At 28.9% G+C, this 20,245-nt stretch overlaps 2 protein-coding genes and 1 non-coding gene across 4 annotated transcripts; all 3 read right to left on the bottom strand.

Moving 5' to 3' along the window:
* Window positions 1-417: 417 nt before the first annotated feature.
* On the bottom strand, window positions 418-2,918 carry LOC137818476 (uncharacterized). Its single transcript, XM_068621929.1, has 2 exons — window positions 1,067-2,918; window positions 418-893 (listed from the first exon to the last, which is right to left on the bottom strand). Exon 1 carries the CDS (start codon window positions 2,148-2,150, stop codon window positions 1,119-1,121), a length of 1,032 nt encoding a protein of 343 aa, XP_068478030.1. The 5' UTR covers window positions 2,151-2,918; the 3' UTR covers window positions 418-893; window positions 1,067-1,118.
* A 6,273-nt stretch (window positions 2,919-9,191) lies between these two features.
* Window positions 9,192-12,694, bottom strand: LOC137819743 (uncharacterized). 2 transcript variants are annotated; one of them, XM_068623711.2, is made up of 2 exons: window positions 12,539-12,694; window positions 9,192-10,091 (listed from the first exon to the last, which is right to left on the bottom strand). In XM_068623711.2, the coding sequence occupies exons 1-2, from the start codon at window positions 12,629-12,631 to the stop codon at window positions 9,510-9,512; spliced, it is 675 nt and encodes a 224-aa protein (XP_068479812.2). In that variant the 5' UTR covers window positions 12,632-12,694; the 3' UTR covers window positions 9,192-9,509. The 2 variants fall into 2 exon arrangements, with proteins under 2 accessions (XP_068479812.2, XP_090152503.1); XM_090296377.1 differs by having other exon boundaries at window positions 9,192-11,869; window positions 12,539-12,643.
* A 2,689-nt stretch (window positions 12,695-15,383) lies between these two features.
* On the bottom strand, window positions 15,384-17,095 carry LOC137818710 (uncharacterized). The gene is made up of 2 exons (XR_016516421.1): window positions 17,051-17,095; window positions 15,384-16,308 (listed from the first exon to the last, which is right to left on the bottom strand). It is a non-coding gene; the product is annotated as an uncharacterized LOC137818710 (transcript).
* Between the last annotated feature and the right edge of the window lie 3,150 nt (window positions 17,096-20,245).

Genomic DNA, 20,245 nt, shown 5'->3' on the forward strand with positions numbered 1-20,245 from the left:
TAAAATGATATTTAAAATATCTATTTTGGACAAGTGGCTCTTAGATATGACGGTTATTTCAATTATTTACATATGAGGTGCATGGATTCTTCTCCTCAAGAATCTATCACTTTATTATATTCCAAAACCTATAAACAAATAATACAGATTAGAGACTCAATCAGAGTTGGAATCCAAAACAAGGATCATGGCAAAAAATACTCCTCTGAGCATTATTTCATATGTTATATGTTAAACTAATTTATATATAACAGATATTTGTACTTTTTTCTAACACAGCATGTGGATAGAAGAATGCTCTTATACATGTATATACATATACATACATATAGGTTGTCTTTTTTCAATGAAAACTTGTGGAGAAACCTCTGTTAAACAATAACAAAAATCTGTTAAAGATTCTATAGAATACAAAAATTTGTGAAAAGATGCAACAGGGTTGATATGTGATTTTATTTATTAGGGAGTGGGAATTTTGTTTTTGGAAATGAGCAAAGTCAGGTCCACCACTGAACATGTTGGTAATGGTGGCCCTACCATTCTATTAAAGTTATCCACTATAAACCAAACCTATACAGATACAAATAAAATAGATACCTAAAAGTTGTTCCCACTTCCTCATAACTAGCTTAGTAAATATGTGAGTAGAAAAAATACATAAAAGATTCTCGAATGCTCATGTGACTATACTCTCAACCCAACATTTTTTTCTTCTTTGTTTGAAAAGTCTTGAGTAGATCACATGGTGCATAAGGTTGAAATCCACATGACATGATTCTTGCGTTTGAGAGTTGGTGAGTCAGATAGTTCATGATATTCAATTTGAAAACCAGAGTGAGTCACGATTATCAGATCAAACTTCCAAGTAAAAATGAGGCCTGTGCATATGGTGACTGAGAAATATGGAATAGATGTGTTAGAAGTAAATTTTTATTTATGTAATAACCTGCAATCGCTTACATTGATGAAGCAGTCATTGTGGTAAACTAAAAGGGAAGAAACAACAGTGACAAATAGAAAGAAGAAAAGAACAGAAAACAGGCACGAGAAGGGAGGGAAGATGAACCTCGTCTTCTCTTTGTTTATCCTTTTCTTTGCTGTCATAAACCTATCCTTCATCATGTTAAAACCTCTTGGTTCTTTGCGGAGAGCCGTTTGAGGAACTCGTAAGTAGTGATCATTGTTGTTGCAGACATTGACATTGATGCCCACCTAGGCCCCAAACCTCTGTAACAAGCCATCCAACCACCTTCCCTAACCAGACTCCTCACTGTCTGCATAATGGTGGGTCCACGACGGCCGTTCTCGTCGCCATCCAAGACCTGCAGTCTTGTCTTGATGGTATCTAGTGGCATGGTGATCAAAGCAGACATGCCACCAGCCACTGCTGCACTGACTCCCTGAACTGCCATCATAGTTTTTGTATCAGGCCTCAAAGCACTGTTAGCTGCATTATCATTGCCCTTGTACAAGTAGTACCCAACTCCACCCCAGACCATCCTTTGTGCAACAGAATATGAAGCCCACCAAACTGCGTTTGAAGGGGCATAGGTCAAAATTGAGATCCCAAAACCCCTATACAAGCCCCTAAGACCGTCATTGCTCAGTATCTTCCTGAAGGCATCAATCCCATTGATGTACCGATATGCGGAAGCCTTAGGACTACCAGAATCACAACAACCTTGAACCATCAACCTCTGGCTCACAACATCAACAGGGGTCCACACAAGCTGTGCTGCCATGGCTGCACTCAAGCCAGCAGCTGCATTGGCAACTGCAGAAGCAGTGGGTTCAGCAAGACCAAACCTAACTGTGGCCGTGCCCACATTGCTTTTGGTAACCTCTAATGCAGCCATGTACAGAGCCCTAGCAGGGATTGTACCCATCAGAGAAGTCCCAAACCCACGGTACAATGCTCTAAAACCCTCACCCTTAATCAATGAAAATGCAGTGCTGATGCAAGATACTTGGGACTGAGCCACTTGCTGCCTAGTCTTCAACACAACAACAGGGTAAAGGGTTGCAGAAACCCCAGAGAAAAGAGCAGCACCAAGGAAAAAGAACTTGGATTTATCAAGCATTTGCCAATCAATCTCACCCGGAACATGAACCTCCTCACTAGATTCTCCCTCTGCCATTCTAATGCTCATTTCCCCCACTTTCAATACCAAGCTTTTAAGTTACAGTCACAGCTTTGTCACGTTCCTTGATATTGCAGAAAACTACTGACAAATGCAGACACAATCGAGGTCACAACACCTCAAAAACCTTGAAGTTGCAGCCAATTTCGCCATAAGAGACCGCTATTTATATCCATGATCTCCACCATCCAACAAAAACCCAGATTCAAAATCTGCTCTTTCCTTCAAAACACCATCCAACCCAACCCTAACTGTACAACCTCAGAAAACCCGGCAACGAAAATTGAAAAATAAAGAAAATATAGAAATAAATTAAAAAATTTAAAAAGGAAAGATGTTCTAGCTGTACAATTGGCAAATTACAATCAAGAAGTGTTGCGAAATTGGAAGAGAAATATAACTAGTGTTTGTGGGAACGAAGTAGGTGGTTTTTTCTCCTCTTGTGGAACCAGGTTTTAGATCGAACGTGTGACACGATGAGTAGATCTAGCATTTCTAAATCAACAAAAGAGGTGTCGCAAACGATTCATACCGGAAAGACATCGGAATCGGAGCCGGCGACGGAAGGTTTGAAGCTTGCCGGGAAATTGGGGGCACCCGTCGGCATCAGAGAGGCATATATAGATAAAATGTTGAGAGCATCAACAAACAGTGCGTGCGAGAGAGATGGGTAACCGGAATGAGAGGTGGATTTGTAGGAGGAGAAGGAGGAAGGCCTTGACACGTGTCGGTTACGGATTAGGGCATGTGTTTGTTCGTCAAGGTGTTTTTGTTTTTGTTGTTGGTTTTTGTCAGATGGATTTGTGCTCCGAGAAAGATAGTGACGTGGCAATCCTTATCCAGTGTTGGGTGGCTGGAGCTTTGTTCTCCTGTGACGCGTACCACACTACTACCATGTTACTCGTTTGTTGAGCGTATCATAATCGTCTGATCCTGCTTTGTCAGATGATGGATAATGTGTATGATCGATCATATGGAAATATGGTGAAAATAAATCTGTTTGTATGATATTATATAGATTCAGAAAAAATAAAAAGTGAGTGAATTTATTGTTAGATCCCAGATTAAGATTTTGATTAATGTAAATAAATATTAATTTTTATTCTAAATACGACAGATTCATTTTTTTTCAGAAAACTCGTTTCATATAAACAAAGTTTAGTTATTATCACATGCATAATTTTCTCTAAATAGTTACATAGCATGTTTGGGTTTTTATTTTTGTTTCATCAATGAACAGATTTAATGTGTTTCTGTTTTGTTGAGTTTGATAAATATTACAATTTATCATAATTATCCTTTATTACATAATTGGTTATAGCCTTGTCTGAGATAAATAAACATAATGAAAAGATAAAAAGACAAAAAAAATAATTGAAGGAGAAGAAAAAAACATAAACAAATAAAGTGATTTTTTTTATTAATAATAAACAATATATACATATACACATAAAAGTGAGCCTACCCTAAACAAAAACCTACAATTATTTTTTTAGCTATCTATTTTCTTACTACTCTTCTTAGTTATTAGCTATTTACTTATACTTATATGTATATATAGCTTTATCAAACTCTTTACCTATTTATTCGTTATATTTTTGGTAAACAATATAAATATGCTATAGAACTTTTTGTTATTTAATTTGAAAATTATAAATTAAATGCTATTTAAAAAATATCAAAATTTTTAGGGTTAAATAAGTTTTTTGTCAGTACTTTTAGTATAAAAATGATTAAAATATATATGCATGTATATAAAATTGATTCAATTTGAAGTTTCACTTCATCAATCCAATGAAAGTAGTTACAATGGACATATCTGCAATCAAAACAATAACAAATAATTTTGAAAAAACAAACACTAAAAGTCATTTTTCATATAAAATGATCAATTCCAATTATTTTCATATTATAATTATGTAAATGGTCTAGGTCTAAAGACGGACGGAAACTAATTTTATATTATAATACAAAGACGAAAAACATATTTAACCATTTTAAAACTATAAGAAACTAAATTTATATCTTAAAATTTAATTTAATGTTATTAATATAAAAACTTAAGAATGGTAAATGTATTTGATTAAAAGTATATAGATTAAAAATATAGTTTTGAATTTTGTTATTATAATAGTGTTCTATGACAAAATGAATGGATAAGGGTGAAGGTGAGAGATTGAGATCCGGGGAGAATGCAGTGTGGAGAGTGTGGTGGACCAAAAAGTGAAGAAAAAGAGATGATACAATCCAAAATAACCAACTTGCATTCTTTTATTAAGATCTTCTTCTTGTTGTTAGTTAAACATTTATATATATATATATAATATTTGCACACTTCATATTTTTATAGATATGATTATATGATCACAATAACTTATATATTTCATACTAAAACTAAGACATATAATGTATTAAATTAAATTAACCATTTTTTTTAATTTAGAATAATTAACTGATTTGTCTTATAAATACAAATAAAAAAGTAATTTTCTTTTAGAAACTACTCATAACATTAATGAACACCAAAATATACTTAAATTAATGTATAGCTCCAGTTATTTATTGAGCTAGAAAAGTATTTTATAAAAAATAATTACATAATACATTTTAGAGTAATACTTATTAAACACGATTTTCATCCTATAAAAAAAGTAAAAGTAGAGAGAAAATAAACCATCAATATTTGCTGAATAAGATAAAGAGTTATAATATTTATATAACATTTTCTTATATAAAGTCCCTCATTTTATTATATATATATATATATACCATCTTTTAATATCTTTCTCGTAAAAAACTGTAAAGAGCAAATGTATAACATTTATTATGCATAAAGGGAATATATTTGTATTTTACATAGTGGAGATAACCTAATTATTTTGTATCTTCAGATTAATAAAAGATTAATCTAAAAAATAATGATAATTTTCTGTAAAATATTTCTGATTTATTTCTATAAATAATATAATATCATATAGGAGGTTTAATTTTACACATAAATTGGAGTTTGAAACATTCTATTATAGGATAATTTATTACTAAATTTTTTATAATAATAAAAAATAAATAAATAGGAATAGAGTGATAAACTCTTATATAAAATTGCACAAAAATAAAATACAATGATGGATGATCAACAAAACTGTTTACATTATGTTGAGTAAAGGATAAGAAAAAAAGATTTTTCTAAGATAAATACATTTTTTTATCGACAAGAAATAAATAAATAAATGCGAACCACTATGGTTCAATCCTTATACACTTTGGGCTAAAAATCCCTAATATTTCAAACAAAAAACAACAATCTTTCACAAACAGCATAAAAAAAATATACCGAACACATATCACTTGTTTTTAATTGAAAACATGCAAATCAAAGGATCAAAACACCAATCTGAAAAGGAAAAACAAATAAATTTTTTTTTTGGAAGTAACTCAATACCAAACCTTCAACTGAGTCAAGGAAAAAAATTCAAAATGATCAATCACTCCTCCCTTAAAAATATGCTTATTCTGATGACACCAAATCTCACTCACCAAAACAATCCGGATATTTCCAAAAGTTAAATTACCGGTAGTGGGAGCACCGAACAAGTTAAAATGCAAGAAATGTGAGGCAGACTCAAGATGATTTGTCGACTTCAACCCTACCCAATCATAGCAATGACTCCACACGAGCCAAGTTATTCTGCATTCAAAGAACAAATAACTAGTAGTCTTTTCTTTCTCCCCGCAAAAACAACAAAGCAAACTGTCCACCACAATCCCACGTCTCGCCAGATTGACCTTAGCAATCTTATTCTCCATAACCCTCTAAGCAGTTATGTGAGCAGAAGACCAAGCCTTAATCTTCCAAAAACTGTTAAAAACTCGAGGATTCCCCCTCTACCGAACCCTTTAAAAAACCATACACAGAGTTAACTGAATAATCAATGTCACCTCCATCCTTCGAGACCCATTTATCCTCAATATCATGAGAGGACTCGAAAATTGTACAACTTCCAGAAGCTCACTAACCTGTTCCATTTCCCAAGCGAAAAGACCTCTTCTCCAAGCCAATTCCCACACCCAAACATTATTAACCCAATCCCCATAGAGAGAAAACTTAGAGTCTTTCAATATTGACAATAAGAAAAGTCATTACTCAACTCATTATCTTCTCAAAAAAGTAACTTCTTCTTGTTTCCAAACTTTTACCTAAAACGATCTTAGAAGGATATTCTTCAAACTTCCTGCATCCCGATCTCCTACAAATCTCTCCACCAAAATGATTTATGATTACGAGTCTTATATATAAATTATGTTGAACATGGATGATTTTGGAGATTATGTTTATATATAACTATTTTTTTAATAAATTATAATATTTCTAAAATATCTTTCATTTATTTATTCCGCTAATAAAAAAAATATGGTATGAGGTTAATATTTATTGTTCCAATTTTGGAATAATAATTTGAATGCTGATTTTTTTTTTCAATTAAGATTATACAATGGACATAGACCCAAAAAATGATTAAAATTCAAAATTTTAAAACTAATAGATTAAAAAAAGAAGTTACCTTCCTCAATTCATACAAAAACAAGGTTGACTTTTTCTACTTAGAATTAATCAAAGCAATCAAACAACTAAATTAAGTTAATTAAAATTGAAAACAGTTAAGATAAGAATGAAATATGCATGGTGTGAATAGAACAGAATTCATAGGGTTAACTTATTACAATATTGCAAATAGTATTGGTAACACTGTAACAATGACTTGTATATTCAACTCTGCACAATCTTCTTCTACAAATTTCTAACTCGTAAGCATCCATTACAAACATGCCACATACTCATTATCACGTGTTTGCTGTCACCGGTTCATATATTTTATTTAGTTTTTTTTTATTTTTAATTTTAATGACATATGAAAGAAAAGAAAGGAATATAATAAATTGAAAGTGTTTTTTTAATTGAGAAAAAAGGAAGAGGTGAATAGAAACTTTTATTAGGTGTGATTGATGTAATATTAATTATATATTAATATATTTATAAAATAATTTAATTAAAAAAACAACTTTTTAAAAGTAATTTAATATAAAAATAAATTATTATAATATTTTGATATAATTTTTTTTATATTTTAAAATAATATTATATTTAAATAAATTATTTTATTTGATATTAAAATAAAAATTTATTATATTATATTATAAAATATAATTATTAATAATATTAATTTATTAATTATAAAATATATAAATATATAATAATATTTAAAATGAAATTTTTAAACATAATTGATTATGTTTGTAAATAGTGTGTTATATTTATATACGTAATCATTATATATAACCAGTTACATAACTTTTGTTACATTTATTCACGATTTCAAATAGAAAGTTTTATCAGTATTTATTCTTGATTTTTGTGATTATTCTGTTTTATTTTTGTGTTTTTTTAATTTTTCTTCTTATACATTAAATATACACATTTCTATATTATGAAGCAAACACGATGGTAGGATTGAAGAAAAATAGAAAATGAAAGAAAAAAAAAAGAGTAAAAAAATATAGTCGTTTGGATTAATGACACACTGTGTGTTTTTGGGCTGTTGCTTTGTTTTAGGCCCATTAATTTAGAATTTAAAATTGTAAAAAACCTTTACATAAATTAAATGAACATATTTGTATTACTGTATTTAAAAATATTTTAATTAAACATAATATTAAAAAAGTCACTTTTACATCTGAGTAACTAATACATCACTTATTTTCATCCTATTAAAATGTCAAATTAAATTATAAATATATTTAATATCAATTATTGTATTTCTTAACTTTTTTTTTTATAAAAAATCTTGTTAAAATAAAAGGTAGTTATAATAAGTGAGTTTCATAATTATTTATAGTATTATTATTTTATATATTTTTTATAATTTATAAACTTATATTAATTTTATATTTTTATTGCATATTATTATTAATAATAATTATGATGTTACTATTTTATTTCATAGTTCTGTAGAATTAAGAGAGAGAGAAATTAAGATATTTTTTAAATAGGTTTAAAGATGTGTGAGCTCATTAATGGTAAAATTTTCTAAATAACTCAAAGTAAAAAAAAAACTGAATAAATGTTGAAATCTAAATAAATACAAGTATAAATTCTTTACAATTATGATGAGTTTAAATGAAATTGTGCATGAAAATAAATTATTAAATTGTTTAATTTGAGTAATTATTTTTAAATGGTCAAATTTGTATATTTTTTAATGTTAACAGTGATGAACTTAAAAATATATAATTAAAGTAAAAAATAATATTTTATTAATTAATTATTTTTTCACTACGAAATAATTAGGAAACTAATAAAATTTAAATCACCAAAGACTTGTAATTAAACTAAAAAAATTTCAAAATAAGAAAACACAGGATATAATTAAATGACACTATTTTAAATAATTGTTATTAATATTAATAAAATTAAAAATAATTGGATATAAAAACTAGAATGACTAAATTAAGTTTATCTCAGGATAAAGTATATGGTTTGAGTTTATAATGGAACACATGAATGTAGAAAATGAGAAGATAATACATTATATTGTTAGTATTATTTTAGTCATTCATTATTAACTATAATTAATTTAGTATCCAATTTTTTTTACACCAATTCTAAATATGTTAAATCGGACCATTTCATTGTCAAATAATATTAATATATAATCGTATCTCAATATTTTTTTTCATTTTCTTTTGTTTTTTTTATTATGTTATATTATATTGCTCATATAAAAATATGACCTATGTACTCATGCCATTTTTTAACATTTATTTTCCTTTTTTTTTTATCTTTCTTATTCATCCCTTAATAGATTTGTGAAAAAAAAAAAAAATCCCAAACTGCATTTACAACTATAATCTACAAAGTTACTCCATTGTTGATAGAAAACATCAAAATTATTACAGCATAATCACTAAGCAAAGATATAATTATAAAATTATAAAGTTGAAATTAATTGAAGAAAATAAAAAGTTGTAAAACCGATTGAACTTAATTGTACGAAAAATTACAAAACTGTTAAACTATACATTCATTTTGATTTACTTCAAGAATATATATAATAAAATTACAATGATTAGAAACTATAAAATATGAATACTAACAACCCTATAACTGACCATAAATGCAATATTTACAGTAAATAAAATCTGAATTAATAACTAACATCTTCTCTTAATTCTGATTTGGAACAACCTTCATGTCCAAAAGAAGCTAACATTCATACAAAGTCTAAAAATAGCATGACATGGGATATTGCATTACATACATGCAACTTATTTAATGATGTAGGAATGAGCAGTAGAATAAATTGGAGGCCATCATTTACGTTTGTCAAAGCATTTAGTGACAATCCAAACAAATAGACGCAGACAGAGGACAAGTGTGACGAGTCCTAGGAGTGCAAGCCAAATGTAAATGACATTATAAAATATGGTTTTGGTTGTATGCCAAACGGGATAAGGTGTGACCATATCTGCACCAAGCATGTAGGTCACAGTGAGACTGGTCATGGTGATGCACATGCATATTGACAAAAGCCATGTGAAAAATCTGTTATTTAGAGGGAAGCCACTCACAAGCAAGAGACACATAGCCAAGGATGAAACAAAGCATATAGTGTTTTCACCAGGACATGGATTACCATTTAAATTTTTTGTACATTCCACATATCCACTTTCTGGTGCTGGTCTAACACCACCCGGTGGATTAATAGCAGTTTGAAAGGTGATGGTTGTGATTATGGTAGCAGCCAAACTGAGATTACCTCTCATGTCCTTTAGCCAATCATCCTTGTTCTTGATTGCCAACCAATTCGCCATTTTTTCTATACCTTTTTTCCACCATTTTTTCTCTTCTTTCAGCTTTTCATCCATTGTAACTGATATATCTTGCATAATGAGCTTCATGGAAATTAACAAGCACTTGCATATGTTAGATCAATTTTTTTGCACTCAATGTAATGAATTAATTGCATGTACCTAGGGTTGATTGATGTAGGGTTTAATTTAATTGTTATGTTGTGCAATCAAATTTAGTTACATTAATATCTCTGAATCATTTCAATATTTTTCAGATTTAATTATTCAGTTAATTGCTTTTATATGCCATGGATTAAAAAGAACTTAATGCATTGTCTTTATTTATTTTGAAGTTAAAGGGTTTAAAAGTGCTTTTTCTTCTTCTTGAAATCATTATATAATTAACTAACTAATTAAAATCATTATCGTTCGAGTATAATACACTAACACATGTATTATACTCGTACGACATATGTATCGGTGAAGTGTTTAATTAAAAATTTATGTTTTGGGTTCCTAACAATTCTAGTATGGTTCCAATACAATTTTGAAAAACACAAATATAATGATTTTTTAAAAAACTCAAACTTATTGTATAAGTTTTTATTATGATTATAAAAATAAGGAACAAATCCTTTTGAACCAGTCATGAGAAACATCTTTCTTGCATAAACAAAAAACTTAGTCATAATGATATAATATATAAATCAACGTGTCCTACATTTTGGAGATTTCACGTGTCGAAGTGTTCGTGTTGTATCCATTATCTTTATCAATGTATGTGCTACATAGTTTGAGACCTATACTACGAATTGGTCCACTAATTCAATAGGATTTATGATACAAGGATGAGAAAGAATACCAAAAAAAAAAAAAAAAAAAGATCGGAAAAAAGACAACAGATAGAATAAAAACAACCTTTAAGATAAAAGAGAATGCAAGAGCCAAGAATACACACTCTGCTATATCCAAGTATCGTGGGATTTATAATATCCCTTGCAAAGTCATCTTTTCTTCTAATAGATAACTGTGCTGAATATACTGAAAAATAATAGAAAATCCTAACAGAAAAGGTTCAATCCAATATTTACAAAAGACAAAAAAAAAAAAAAAAATCTTATAAATGTAGTCATTTAACCAAGTAAAAATAGATACCCTTCTAATGAATCTTGTAATTGTGAGTCCGGTATCAATTTAAGTGCCGCACATAGTATATAGTACATGAACAAGTTCTTTAAATTTGATTCCCATAATAATAGTATATGTACTATTTCTTTAAATTTTTTTCTCACTATTTTTTTCTTATGATAAAAAATTAATAAAATTAACATAATCATTAAAGATGTTCTAACTTTTATAAAAAAAAAAAATAGGCTAGCCATAACAAACGGGAATCCATTCCTAAATAAATTGTAGTGTAACTACAGATAACACAACAGCAGCAACCCAAAACATCTGATAAACACATTTCAAGTATTAATCCATAACACTCAACCGGGTGAATAAATGTGGGTTGATATTTGAATAAGGTTCAAATAAAAATGAATATTAAATTTCTGAAAACAATTAAAATGAAAAAGTCGACTGTATTGGGCTCTATATCAATCACAAGATCTGAACATACATCAACATTTAATAAATTAAATTAAAAAAAAGACTATATACACAAACGTACAAGGCCACTTGGGCTAAAAGCAAAGAACCAAACAACTAATTTACAGCTCTAATAAACAAGTATAAGTAACGCATAAAAAACAACCAACACCAAGACTACAAGACTACAGAATTCCTACAGTGAAAAAAACTAAAAAATTGGCAAAACCAGTGCCACAACAGCGCATAAAAAACCAGATGAAGCACCTACTGCTAAGTTGCAGAACCTGCAGAAAACACCTAGTCTTATTGAGCTGAATGCCTTCCCTAATCAACACCAACACAGAACCAAAAAAAAGAAAAGCAGAAATGGTGTAACAGCTTGAAAACGGTAGCAGCAGCTGCTACCAAAAAGCCCTTACGCCCATGGAGAAAAGCCAGAAAACACCATGGTTTTAGCTTCAAGCACTACTAAAACAGAGGAACCCACCATCATGCCTACAATAGACTCCTAAACACCTGTTTTCGTGAACCAAGTGCAACTTAGAACTGCCAATAGCCGAGAGCTGACACCACAGCCCACAAACCAGCTGCTATCAACAAAAGAAGACATGCATGAACCCTCCAAAAGCTCCTAACAGACTGTTTCCTGAACCCTATCTTACAGACCTTTCATTGGTCACAAAGAAGGCATTGACTAGGATTCATTTACCAATCCGTTTTAACCATAGTCAAGAAAGCAATTGTGCATAATTGTTTTTTTATACTTGATAAAAGTAAGATCCCAGATCAGTTCTGCTTCTAAGACAGAATGATTCCTTCTCCTCCTCTTGCTATTTTTCCATATTATATATATTTACAATAGTATTTGACAACCTCTAATTCTAATTTTATAATTATTTAAAAAAATATTGATAAGAAGTAAAGACAGAAACACATATTAGGAGATGACATACCTTCTCTTGCTTTAGTATGAAAGCTGAAGATGCTATTAGTTTGTTGCCTTTTGCAACGAAGCTGCTGCGTTTGAAGCCAGAAAAAGAATACATTTATACTGCAAAAACTTGTTCATAACCTAAGAAATAAGGGTATGCCGGGAAATTTGCAATAAAATCAGTTTAGTGGATGTGTGAATCACTTAATTGAAAAGACTTTACCAAACTGTTGTATTATTGTCTTCATCTAAACAATTGCTTTATCATACTACTTTATAACACTTTCACTGTTTTTTTCTTACATTTAAATTACAATTTTATAAATTCTTATTTCGTGGATAAAAAATGTGGTCAAGGAATACTTTTCCTTTTTTAAATATTGTGAAGCTTATATGGCCGAAGATCCTTACAGAAAAAGGCAGAAAATGGTTGGTACAGACACATTTAGAATAGATTTGTCTGCATTAACCATATTATTAGCAAGAAAAAATTATTGTAGACATTATTAGTATGCATGGGACAAGTTGGGGCGATTTGGATTGGTGTTGTGAGTGGAATTTAGAGACATAAGAACTCGGTGACCTTTGACAGGGACGTGATAGATGTGCTCGAGGTATTTGTACTGGTACAGATAAATGTTTGGTCTTAAATTTTTGCAAAGTCCTGGTGTAATTCCTTTACGTACCCCAACTGAGTTTTGAACCCAGTAGATTGTATAAGGCTGGTTGTTTAATGCTTTTTTTGAGTAGCTTTGATTGTTCTTTATTTAAGTTGAAATGTATTCCTTGGTTGGAAGTTAGTAAGGCACTAACTATTTATGTATAAGGATTGGATCACCCCTGAAGTGATTCATATTTATTTATTTTTTATTGTTAATAAAAGAAAAAAAGTAGACAACTTTTCAGAATCCAAACCATATAATGCATCTCACCAAAAACATACTAAAAGAAAAGCCATAATTATTTGTAACTTTTCTCCTTCTCCACATATTCTTTCCTTTTCCCTGACCCAACACATCAATAATGCATGACACGATCATGAAGTTCTTCATTTCTTTTTCCACTTTCCAACATTTCATATCACACTTATTCGAATATTAATGGTTCAAATTTAAACTTTTTTTTATTAAATAAACTTATCCATGGGTGAGATTCGATGTGTTGTGAACGAATATATACCATTATGTCATGTCATTAATAGATAACTATTACTTAGTGATAATTATTTATAAATTTGGATCTCTAAATAAACCAGAATTTACGTTTAGATTTTAAGTACGAATTATTAAAAGTAAATAAAATTAAGTTCTTTTATATTTTTCTTTAAGTAATTTGATAAAAATAATACGAAAATAAAATTTGTATGTAGTTTTAGTGCATTAAAACGATAATATTTTTAAAGGATATTATCCATAGATAATAGTACTGGATTAATTGGTAAATAAAATTATAGATTACTTACTATTTTACCTACAAATTATTATAATATTAATATTAATACCTATAATAATATTACTATTATTAAAAGTAATACTAATAATAATGTTAATAATAATACTACTACTATTAATAATATGAACAATATTATTAATATTAATGTTAATAATTTTATTTATAATATTAATAATAATAACAATAATAATATTATTATTAATAAGATTATGATTACTAATTTTATTTAATGTTAGTCCACACAAAATGTAAACCCAGCTGCTAATTAAAATGTAAATAGACTGAGAGAAAAAGACACTATCCTCGTATGGCTAATGTTATTGTCACCTACAAGTACTTGGAAGTTAATAACGTAACTGTTTATTACTACTCAAATTATTATGATTTGAATCAAGACATTTGTAAAAGAAATAGTAAAATATTGATTCGGTGGTGATGCTTGAATTAGTTTTCTTATTAATGTCAGACTAATAAATTTTAACTCCTACTTTATTTCAGAAAATAATTTAAATAAAGTTGAGTTAATCTTATTTCATTAAATTTGCCAAATTTTGAAAATAAATTATTTACTATTATTTTCATTTTTTTTACTATTTTAAGGTATTTTGTAGGGTTTTAATTCACATACCTACTACATTTGTCAGAAAATTTTTAAGTTTTAGTGATCTTTTCCTTATATCAATTAGAGATTTATTAAATCATAATACATTTCACATTAAATCTTTAATTTTCAATTTAAGAAAATTATCAAATTAAATGTATGATTTGAATGAAACCAATATAAAAGAGATACAACTAAAATTGTGTCACTCATATGCACGACTCCAGTTTCTTAAATTCAAAATTAAGCAAAGTCATAGAGACCATACACAAATTTTGTGTTAAAGTCATGTAACTCTGGCACAACTTTCTTTCATGTGTGAAGTGAAATAGTGTGGATGTGACCAGACTTCTTTATGTAAATTCATTTGATCCTTAACATTTTTTTTCCTAAATCCATAATTTATAATCTAAAAATTGCACCCTTTAGATAAAAAAAAAACTCTTTTGATGCTAAAATATTGAATCCATGATCAACAACTTTTGGATATCTTAACATGCAACTTATTTTAAATTCGACCAGCAAAGCTACAACGTAGAAGAGCTTCTTCATAACCAAAACAACAAGGCGAGAGAAGATTGCCACACACATTAAAATACTAAAAACACTGAAACTCTTGTTTGCTTTATGTATCCAATAATCATGAGCAAGTCTTGTGCTGAGATTGCAATGTTTTAGGTGTTTTGATGTTTAAGAATAAAATCAAACATGGTATATGAACATTGAAGCATGCAAATTCATTTTTTTATAAGCAACAAACGAATAAATAATGGAAATATTTTAGAAATATCTTAACTCTTATAAACCTAAATTCCTTACAAGTACAAACACATCGAATTAAGAGTTCAAACCGTAACAAATTATTACAAACATGATCCTAAGCCTTCTTAAAAGAAAACAATGAATAAAAAACCTATTACAAACCGTAACAAACTATTACAAACATGATCCTAAGCCTTCTTAAAAGAAAACAATGAATAAAAAACCTATTACAAAATAATCTATAGGAGTGTACCAACAATATAATTACTGCATAATCCTTAGCAGAACTTTAGGTCACTCAGGGTACATATTGGCATAAACCTAGATTAGATATGCCATTATAGCTTAGGTTTTGCAAACCATTTAGTGAGAATCCAAATAACCAGGCGCAAGCAAAAAACAAAAGTCACGAGTACTAGCAGTGCCATCCAAATAATAATAATAACAATTCCAAACATGGAGGTGGATGTTTTCCAAACAGGATCAGGGGTGACCATTTTAACACCATACATGTAGGTAAGAGCAAGACTAGTGATGGTAATGCACATACCTACTGATAAAAGCCAGGTGAAAAATCTGTGGTCGAGAGGGAATCCACTAACAAGCAAGAGACAAACAATTGAAGATGATATGAAACATGTAGTGTTCCAAATAAGGAAGTGGGTATAAGGCTTTGGCATTGTATAACCTAGGATAGACTCTCCAGGACATGGCCAGAGATCGTCTGAACAACCCACAGTTCCTTGACTTTCTTTTTGGCGGTCTAACACCACCAGGTGGATTTAGAGCACTTTGGAAGGTCATTGTTGCGATTACAGTAGCCACCAAAGAAAGGTTACCTCTCATGTCCTTCAACCATTCATCCTTATCCTTATGTGTCATCCAATTCCCTACATTTTACAGAGCTTTTGTCCACCATTTTGACTCCTCTTTCTCCTCGCCTGCAACGTTCACAGTAATTGATGGATTTCCCATGCCTTCACCAAATTATAACAAATATATATACTTCATGTTAGAGCTGTAAGTTGCATGCATGTATGCATACGTGACGTGAAACCAAAATCTCATCAACTTCTGTTACAATATATATACTCTTAGAATTAAATACATTTTTAATCATGTATGGATAATATTTAGTTTTGACTTTTATCTCTGTATATCATATGTTTTTTAATCATAGTCGTCAATGTTGATTTTAAAGTTATATAATATTTTTATGAAAATTTAAAAATGGAAAAAATACCTCTTGCTGAGCTAATATTAGTTAAGGATTTATCCCATGATAGTCGGTTTAAATACAGATATATTAAAATGAGTTTTTTTTATGATAACAAAATCGTTACAAGATAATATGATAGTGAGATTTTTCTCTAATCATTTTGAATAAAAATCTTGTTATTTTAACACGATTTCATTTTAAAATGATAAAATTCATATCATTTTAACACGATTTTTTCAGGTTGACGTATTTTTGTTTCAATATTTCAATAGTAAGAAACGATCCCATTTTAATAATGCATCAAAAACTTTGTTTGTGGGTTCAAATGTAGAGTGATATTTGTCTTCTTCCATGACAGTTTATATTTAGGATGATTTTTTTTCATGCATAAAAAAAGAAGAAAGGTGAGATGAAGCTAGCTAGATATAAAGTAGAGTAAAGAAGAAGATGAAAGATAAAATAAAACATAGGATTGATTCGGGAAACAAAATCTTACATACCTTTGCTTGTTTTGGTATGGTAGCTCGCAAAGCCAAGTGAATGCTGAACTTGCTTTTGAGGCCATATCTATATTTATAGATGGAAAGTTGTTCATACATAAAAAAAAGAGGATTATTTTCTAATTGTGGTAAAATCCACTATTAAGTTTTTCTAATTATGGCAAGTCAAGACTTAAGAGTGATGTAATGTAATAGACTAGTGTTCCTTATACCCTACCATTTAATATGTTATTTTCCGTTACAGAAAAAAGGTAAGATATGGATTTTTTTTTAAATATATTCATCACGTATTTGATGGTTTAAATATATTTATGGAAAAATATATTTTCACAAAAGTTTTACCTTAAACACACTTGACAACTTTTTCTAATAAATTATTTAATAAAAAAATTGTTGTATATTGTCAATTTTTATATTTATTGAAAAGTGGCCTTGGAATAGAGTGCTTTTTAGATTGCCTAAACAATTTCTTTTATATAACATGAGAAAGCATACCCATAGTAAATAAAGTTGAGGAGCCACAGAATAAAAACCACAATTAGTGGTGGAAGAATATGTTCTCCTCTGGGAGCATAAAGAGTCTCTTATAAGAAAGAACCAAGAAAAAGATATGAAATAAGCTCGTGATTGTTCTTGATTGTGAACTTGGGAGACTAAAAAATAAATAATCAGTGAAATGCAGAGCAAAAAAGTTGAATGAAGTAGTTGGAGAATCAATAATGTATAATAGTCTTTTCATATCCAACCAACTTGGAAGGCTTTGCAACCTTTAACTCCAAGCAAAGCTTGAAAGCCGTACAAATATTCCAAACCACAGAGTACCCTCACCAAGCCATCTTCCAAACCAGATAACATTATAGGGTGGACAGATAAAAGGTTTGAATTTTAGGTCTAAATTACTGATTGCTATATATCTTGTTATTGTTAAATTTAAGTTTACAAGAGGGTTGAGACAGGTGATCCGTTAGTTCCGTTTCTGTATTTTGTGGTTGTTGTGAAGGTTTGTATGGGTTAGTAAGACAAGTGATCAAAACAATTTGCTTAAAAGTGTGTAGGTGGGTAGTTGGGAGGTTGAGGTTTGTGTTTTACAATTTGCAAATGACACTCTTTTTTTATGCGAAAAATCCTTCTCAAATGTCATCAACATGAAAGCTATCCTTAGGTATTATGAGCTCACTTATGGGATGAAGATAAATTTCCACAAATATAAGCTGACAGGTATTAATGTCGAAAACGCTTCTCTTAGTGTTTATGCAAAATCTCTACATTGTAATGTGATGAGGGTACCCTTCAAGTATCTGAGGCTAGAAGTGGGTGGTAATCCGAGGAAGAAGCCTTTCTGAGAGTCTATTTTGAATAAGATAAGTGTTAAACTAAGTGCATGGAAGGGGAGATTTTTATCTCTAGCAGAAAGAATATGTTTGGTTAAGTCGGTCTTCACGTCAATGGAGTAACTAATTTTCGTTTTATGCTTATTGCTAGATTTTTTCTGATTAATAGAGTCTTGAATTTGATCCTTAAATTTAATTGGAAAGTATCTTTAAGGATCTGACATAGACGAAAATATTTCATAACTTGATAGGAATAGATTTTAGGTTATTAATTGCATCATAATTTTGTTCTTAAGGCTGGATGATTTGTTAAATATATGAGGAATCAGTGTTTGAGAAATTTTCTAATGAATTTCATCTGTGAGGAATCAAGGTGAATGACTTCAAATTACAATATCAAAAATATTAATTTTATATTGTATTATTCCAAAATATTAATGACAGAGATAGAAGCAATTCAATTCAAGTATTTTTATCTACATTTGATAAATTAGTTTCGTTACTTGTTGATTCAAATCTTAAACTTTAAGTTATTTATAGTAAAAGTGTTAATTTCGTAATGAACAGTTTTGGAAAACAATGTATCAAATAATAAACATAAAATTTTTTTTACCATGGTTTTTTACAAGTAAAATCTAAGACGAAACAAACTTATCCTAACCATTAGAAACTATGAAAACGATTTAAGAAGTTTTAACAAAGTCTTAAAATAATTATTTATTTATTTTAGTCAATGAACATAAAATAATATATATATATATATATATATATATATATATATATATATATATATATATATATATATATATATAAAAGGGTGTAATCGATACTTGTTCCAACCAAGAGAAATTATTATCCTTCTAACTAAAGCACTTAGTATTTTCTGTTTTGTCTTACTTTTCTTAAGGTTAAGGTTCACATCCCTCATTTCTGTCTCATTTTATTAATTATTTTCTTAATTTAAGAATTATTTGATCTTGACTACATGTACTAGAATTTATTAAATTGTCCTTCATATTTGTTCTAAATGATGTCTCATTTTATTAATTATTTTCTTAATTTAAGAATTATTTGATCTTGACTACATGTACTAAAATTTATTAAATTGTCTTTCATTTTTGTTCTAAATGATGTATTTATTTCATATTGATTGTGAACAAATATACAAGATCAATATTATCCATATTATTTGCTAATATTCGTGTCTTAATATTCATAATTAGTCTTGAATGATAAGTCTTAAGTCTTAAGCGATGAGACTTGTTTGTATCACTACACAACTCTTCGTGAACAATAAGACTTGTTCAAGGTAGGTTAAAATCCTACTTGCACTCCAAAAATCATTAAATAAAAACTAATTTTAAAGTAAAAAAATAATTAGTTACTATATTGACTAAAAAAATTAGATATTATTTTATAAACTAAAATTTTTAGATATTATTTTATAGACTAAAAAAATTACCGGTATCTAAAATAATTTCTCTTATTAATAAAAAAATATAAATTAGTTTCTATTATCACTACATAGTCCCTCAGTCTTGAGTATACTAATGAAAAAAAACATTTTATAACAGTCTACAAGACTTTTTATGACAGTTTTGATGGTGATATAGATTTAGGCATAATAAAAACTTTGTTGTTTCTATGGCAGTTGAAAAATTGTCATAGCAAGCTTACTTACTATGACTGTTATATATAAACCATTATAAAATATGCAAAATGTTTGTCATAATATGTTTAAACAAAACTTTCTATGACTAGTATTTTCAGAACAAACATAGAAAATATGACTTACTATGACATTCAACATTGCAATTGTCATAGTAAATCACTTTCTATGACAAATATTTTTAGAACGATCATA

This window comes from Phaseolus vulgaris, chromosome 10 (genome assembly GCF_051622355.1).
Source record: "Phaseolus vulgaris cultivar YP4 chromosome 10, ASM5162235v1, whole genome shotgun sequence".
Lineage (NCBI taxonomy): Eukaryota > Viridiplantae > Streptophyta > Magnoliopsida > Fabales > Fabaceae > Phaseolus > Phaseolus vulgaris.

What these genes read in the sequence shown, in the direction of transcription:
- LOC137818476 (XM_068621929.1), bottom strand. Translation starts at nt 2,150, where the DNA reads ATGAGCATTAGAATGGCAGAGGGAGAATCTAGTGAGGAGGTTCATGTT.
- LOC137819743 (XM_068623711.2), bottom strand. Translation starts at nt 12,631, where the DNA reads ATGTATTCTTTTTCTGGCTTCAAACGCAGCAGCTTCGTTGCAAAAGGC. An exon ending in TCATACTAAAGCAAGAGAAG is followed by an intron (nt 10,092 to 12,538) that starts GTATGTCATCTC and finishes ATTTCCATGAAG; the next exon opens with CTCATTATGCAAGATATATC.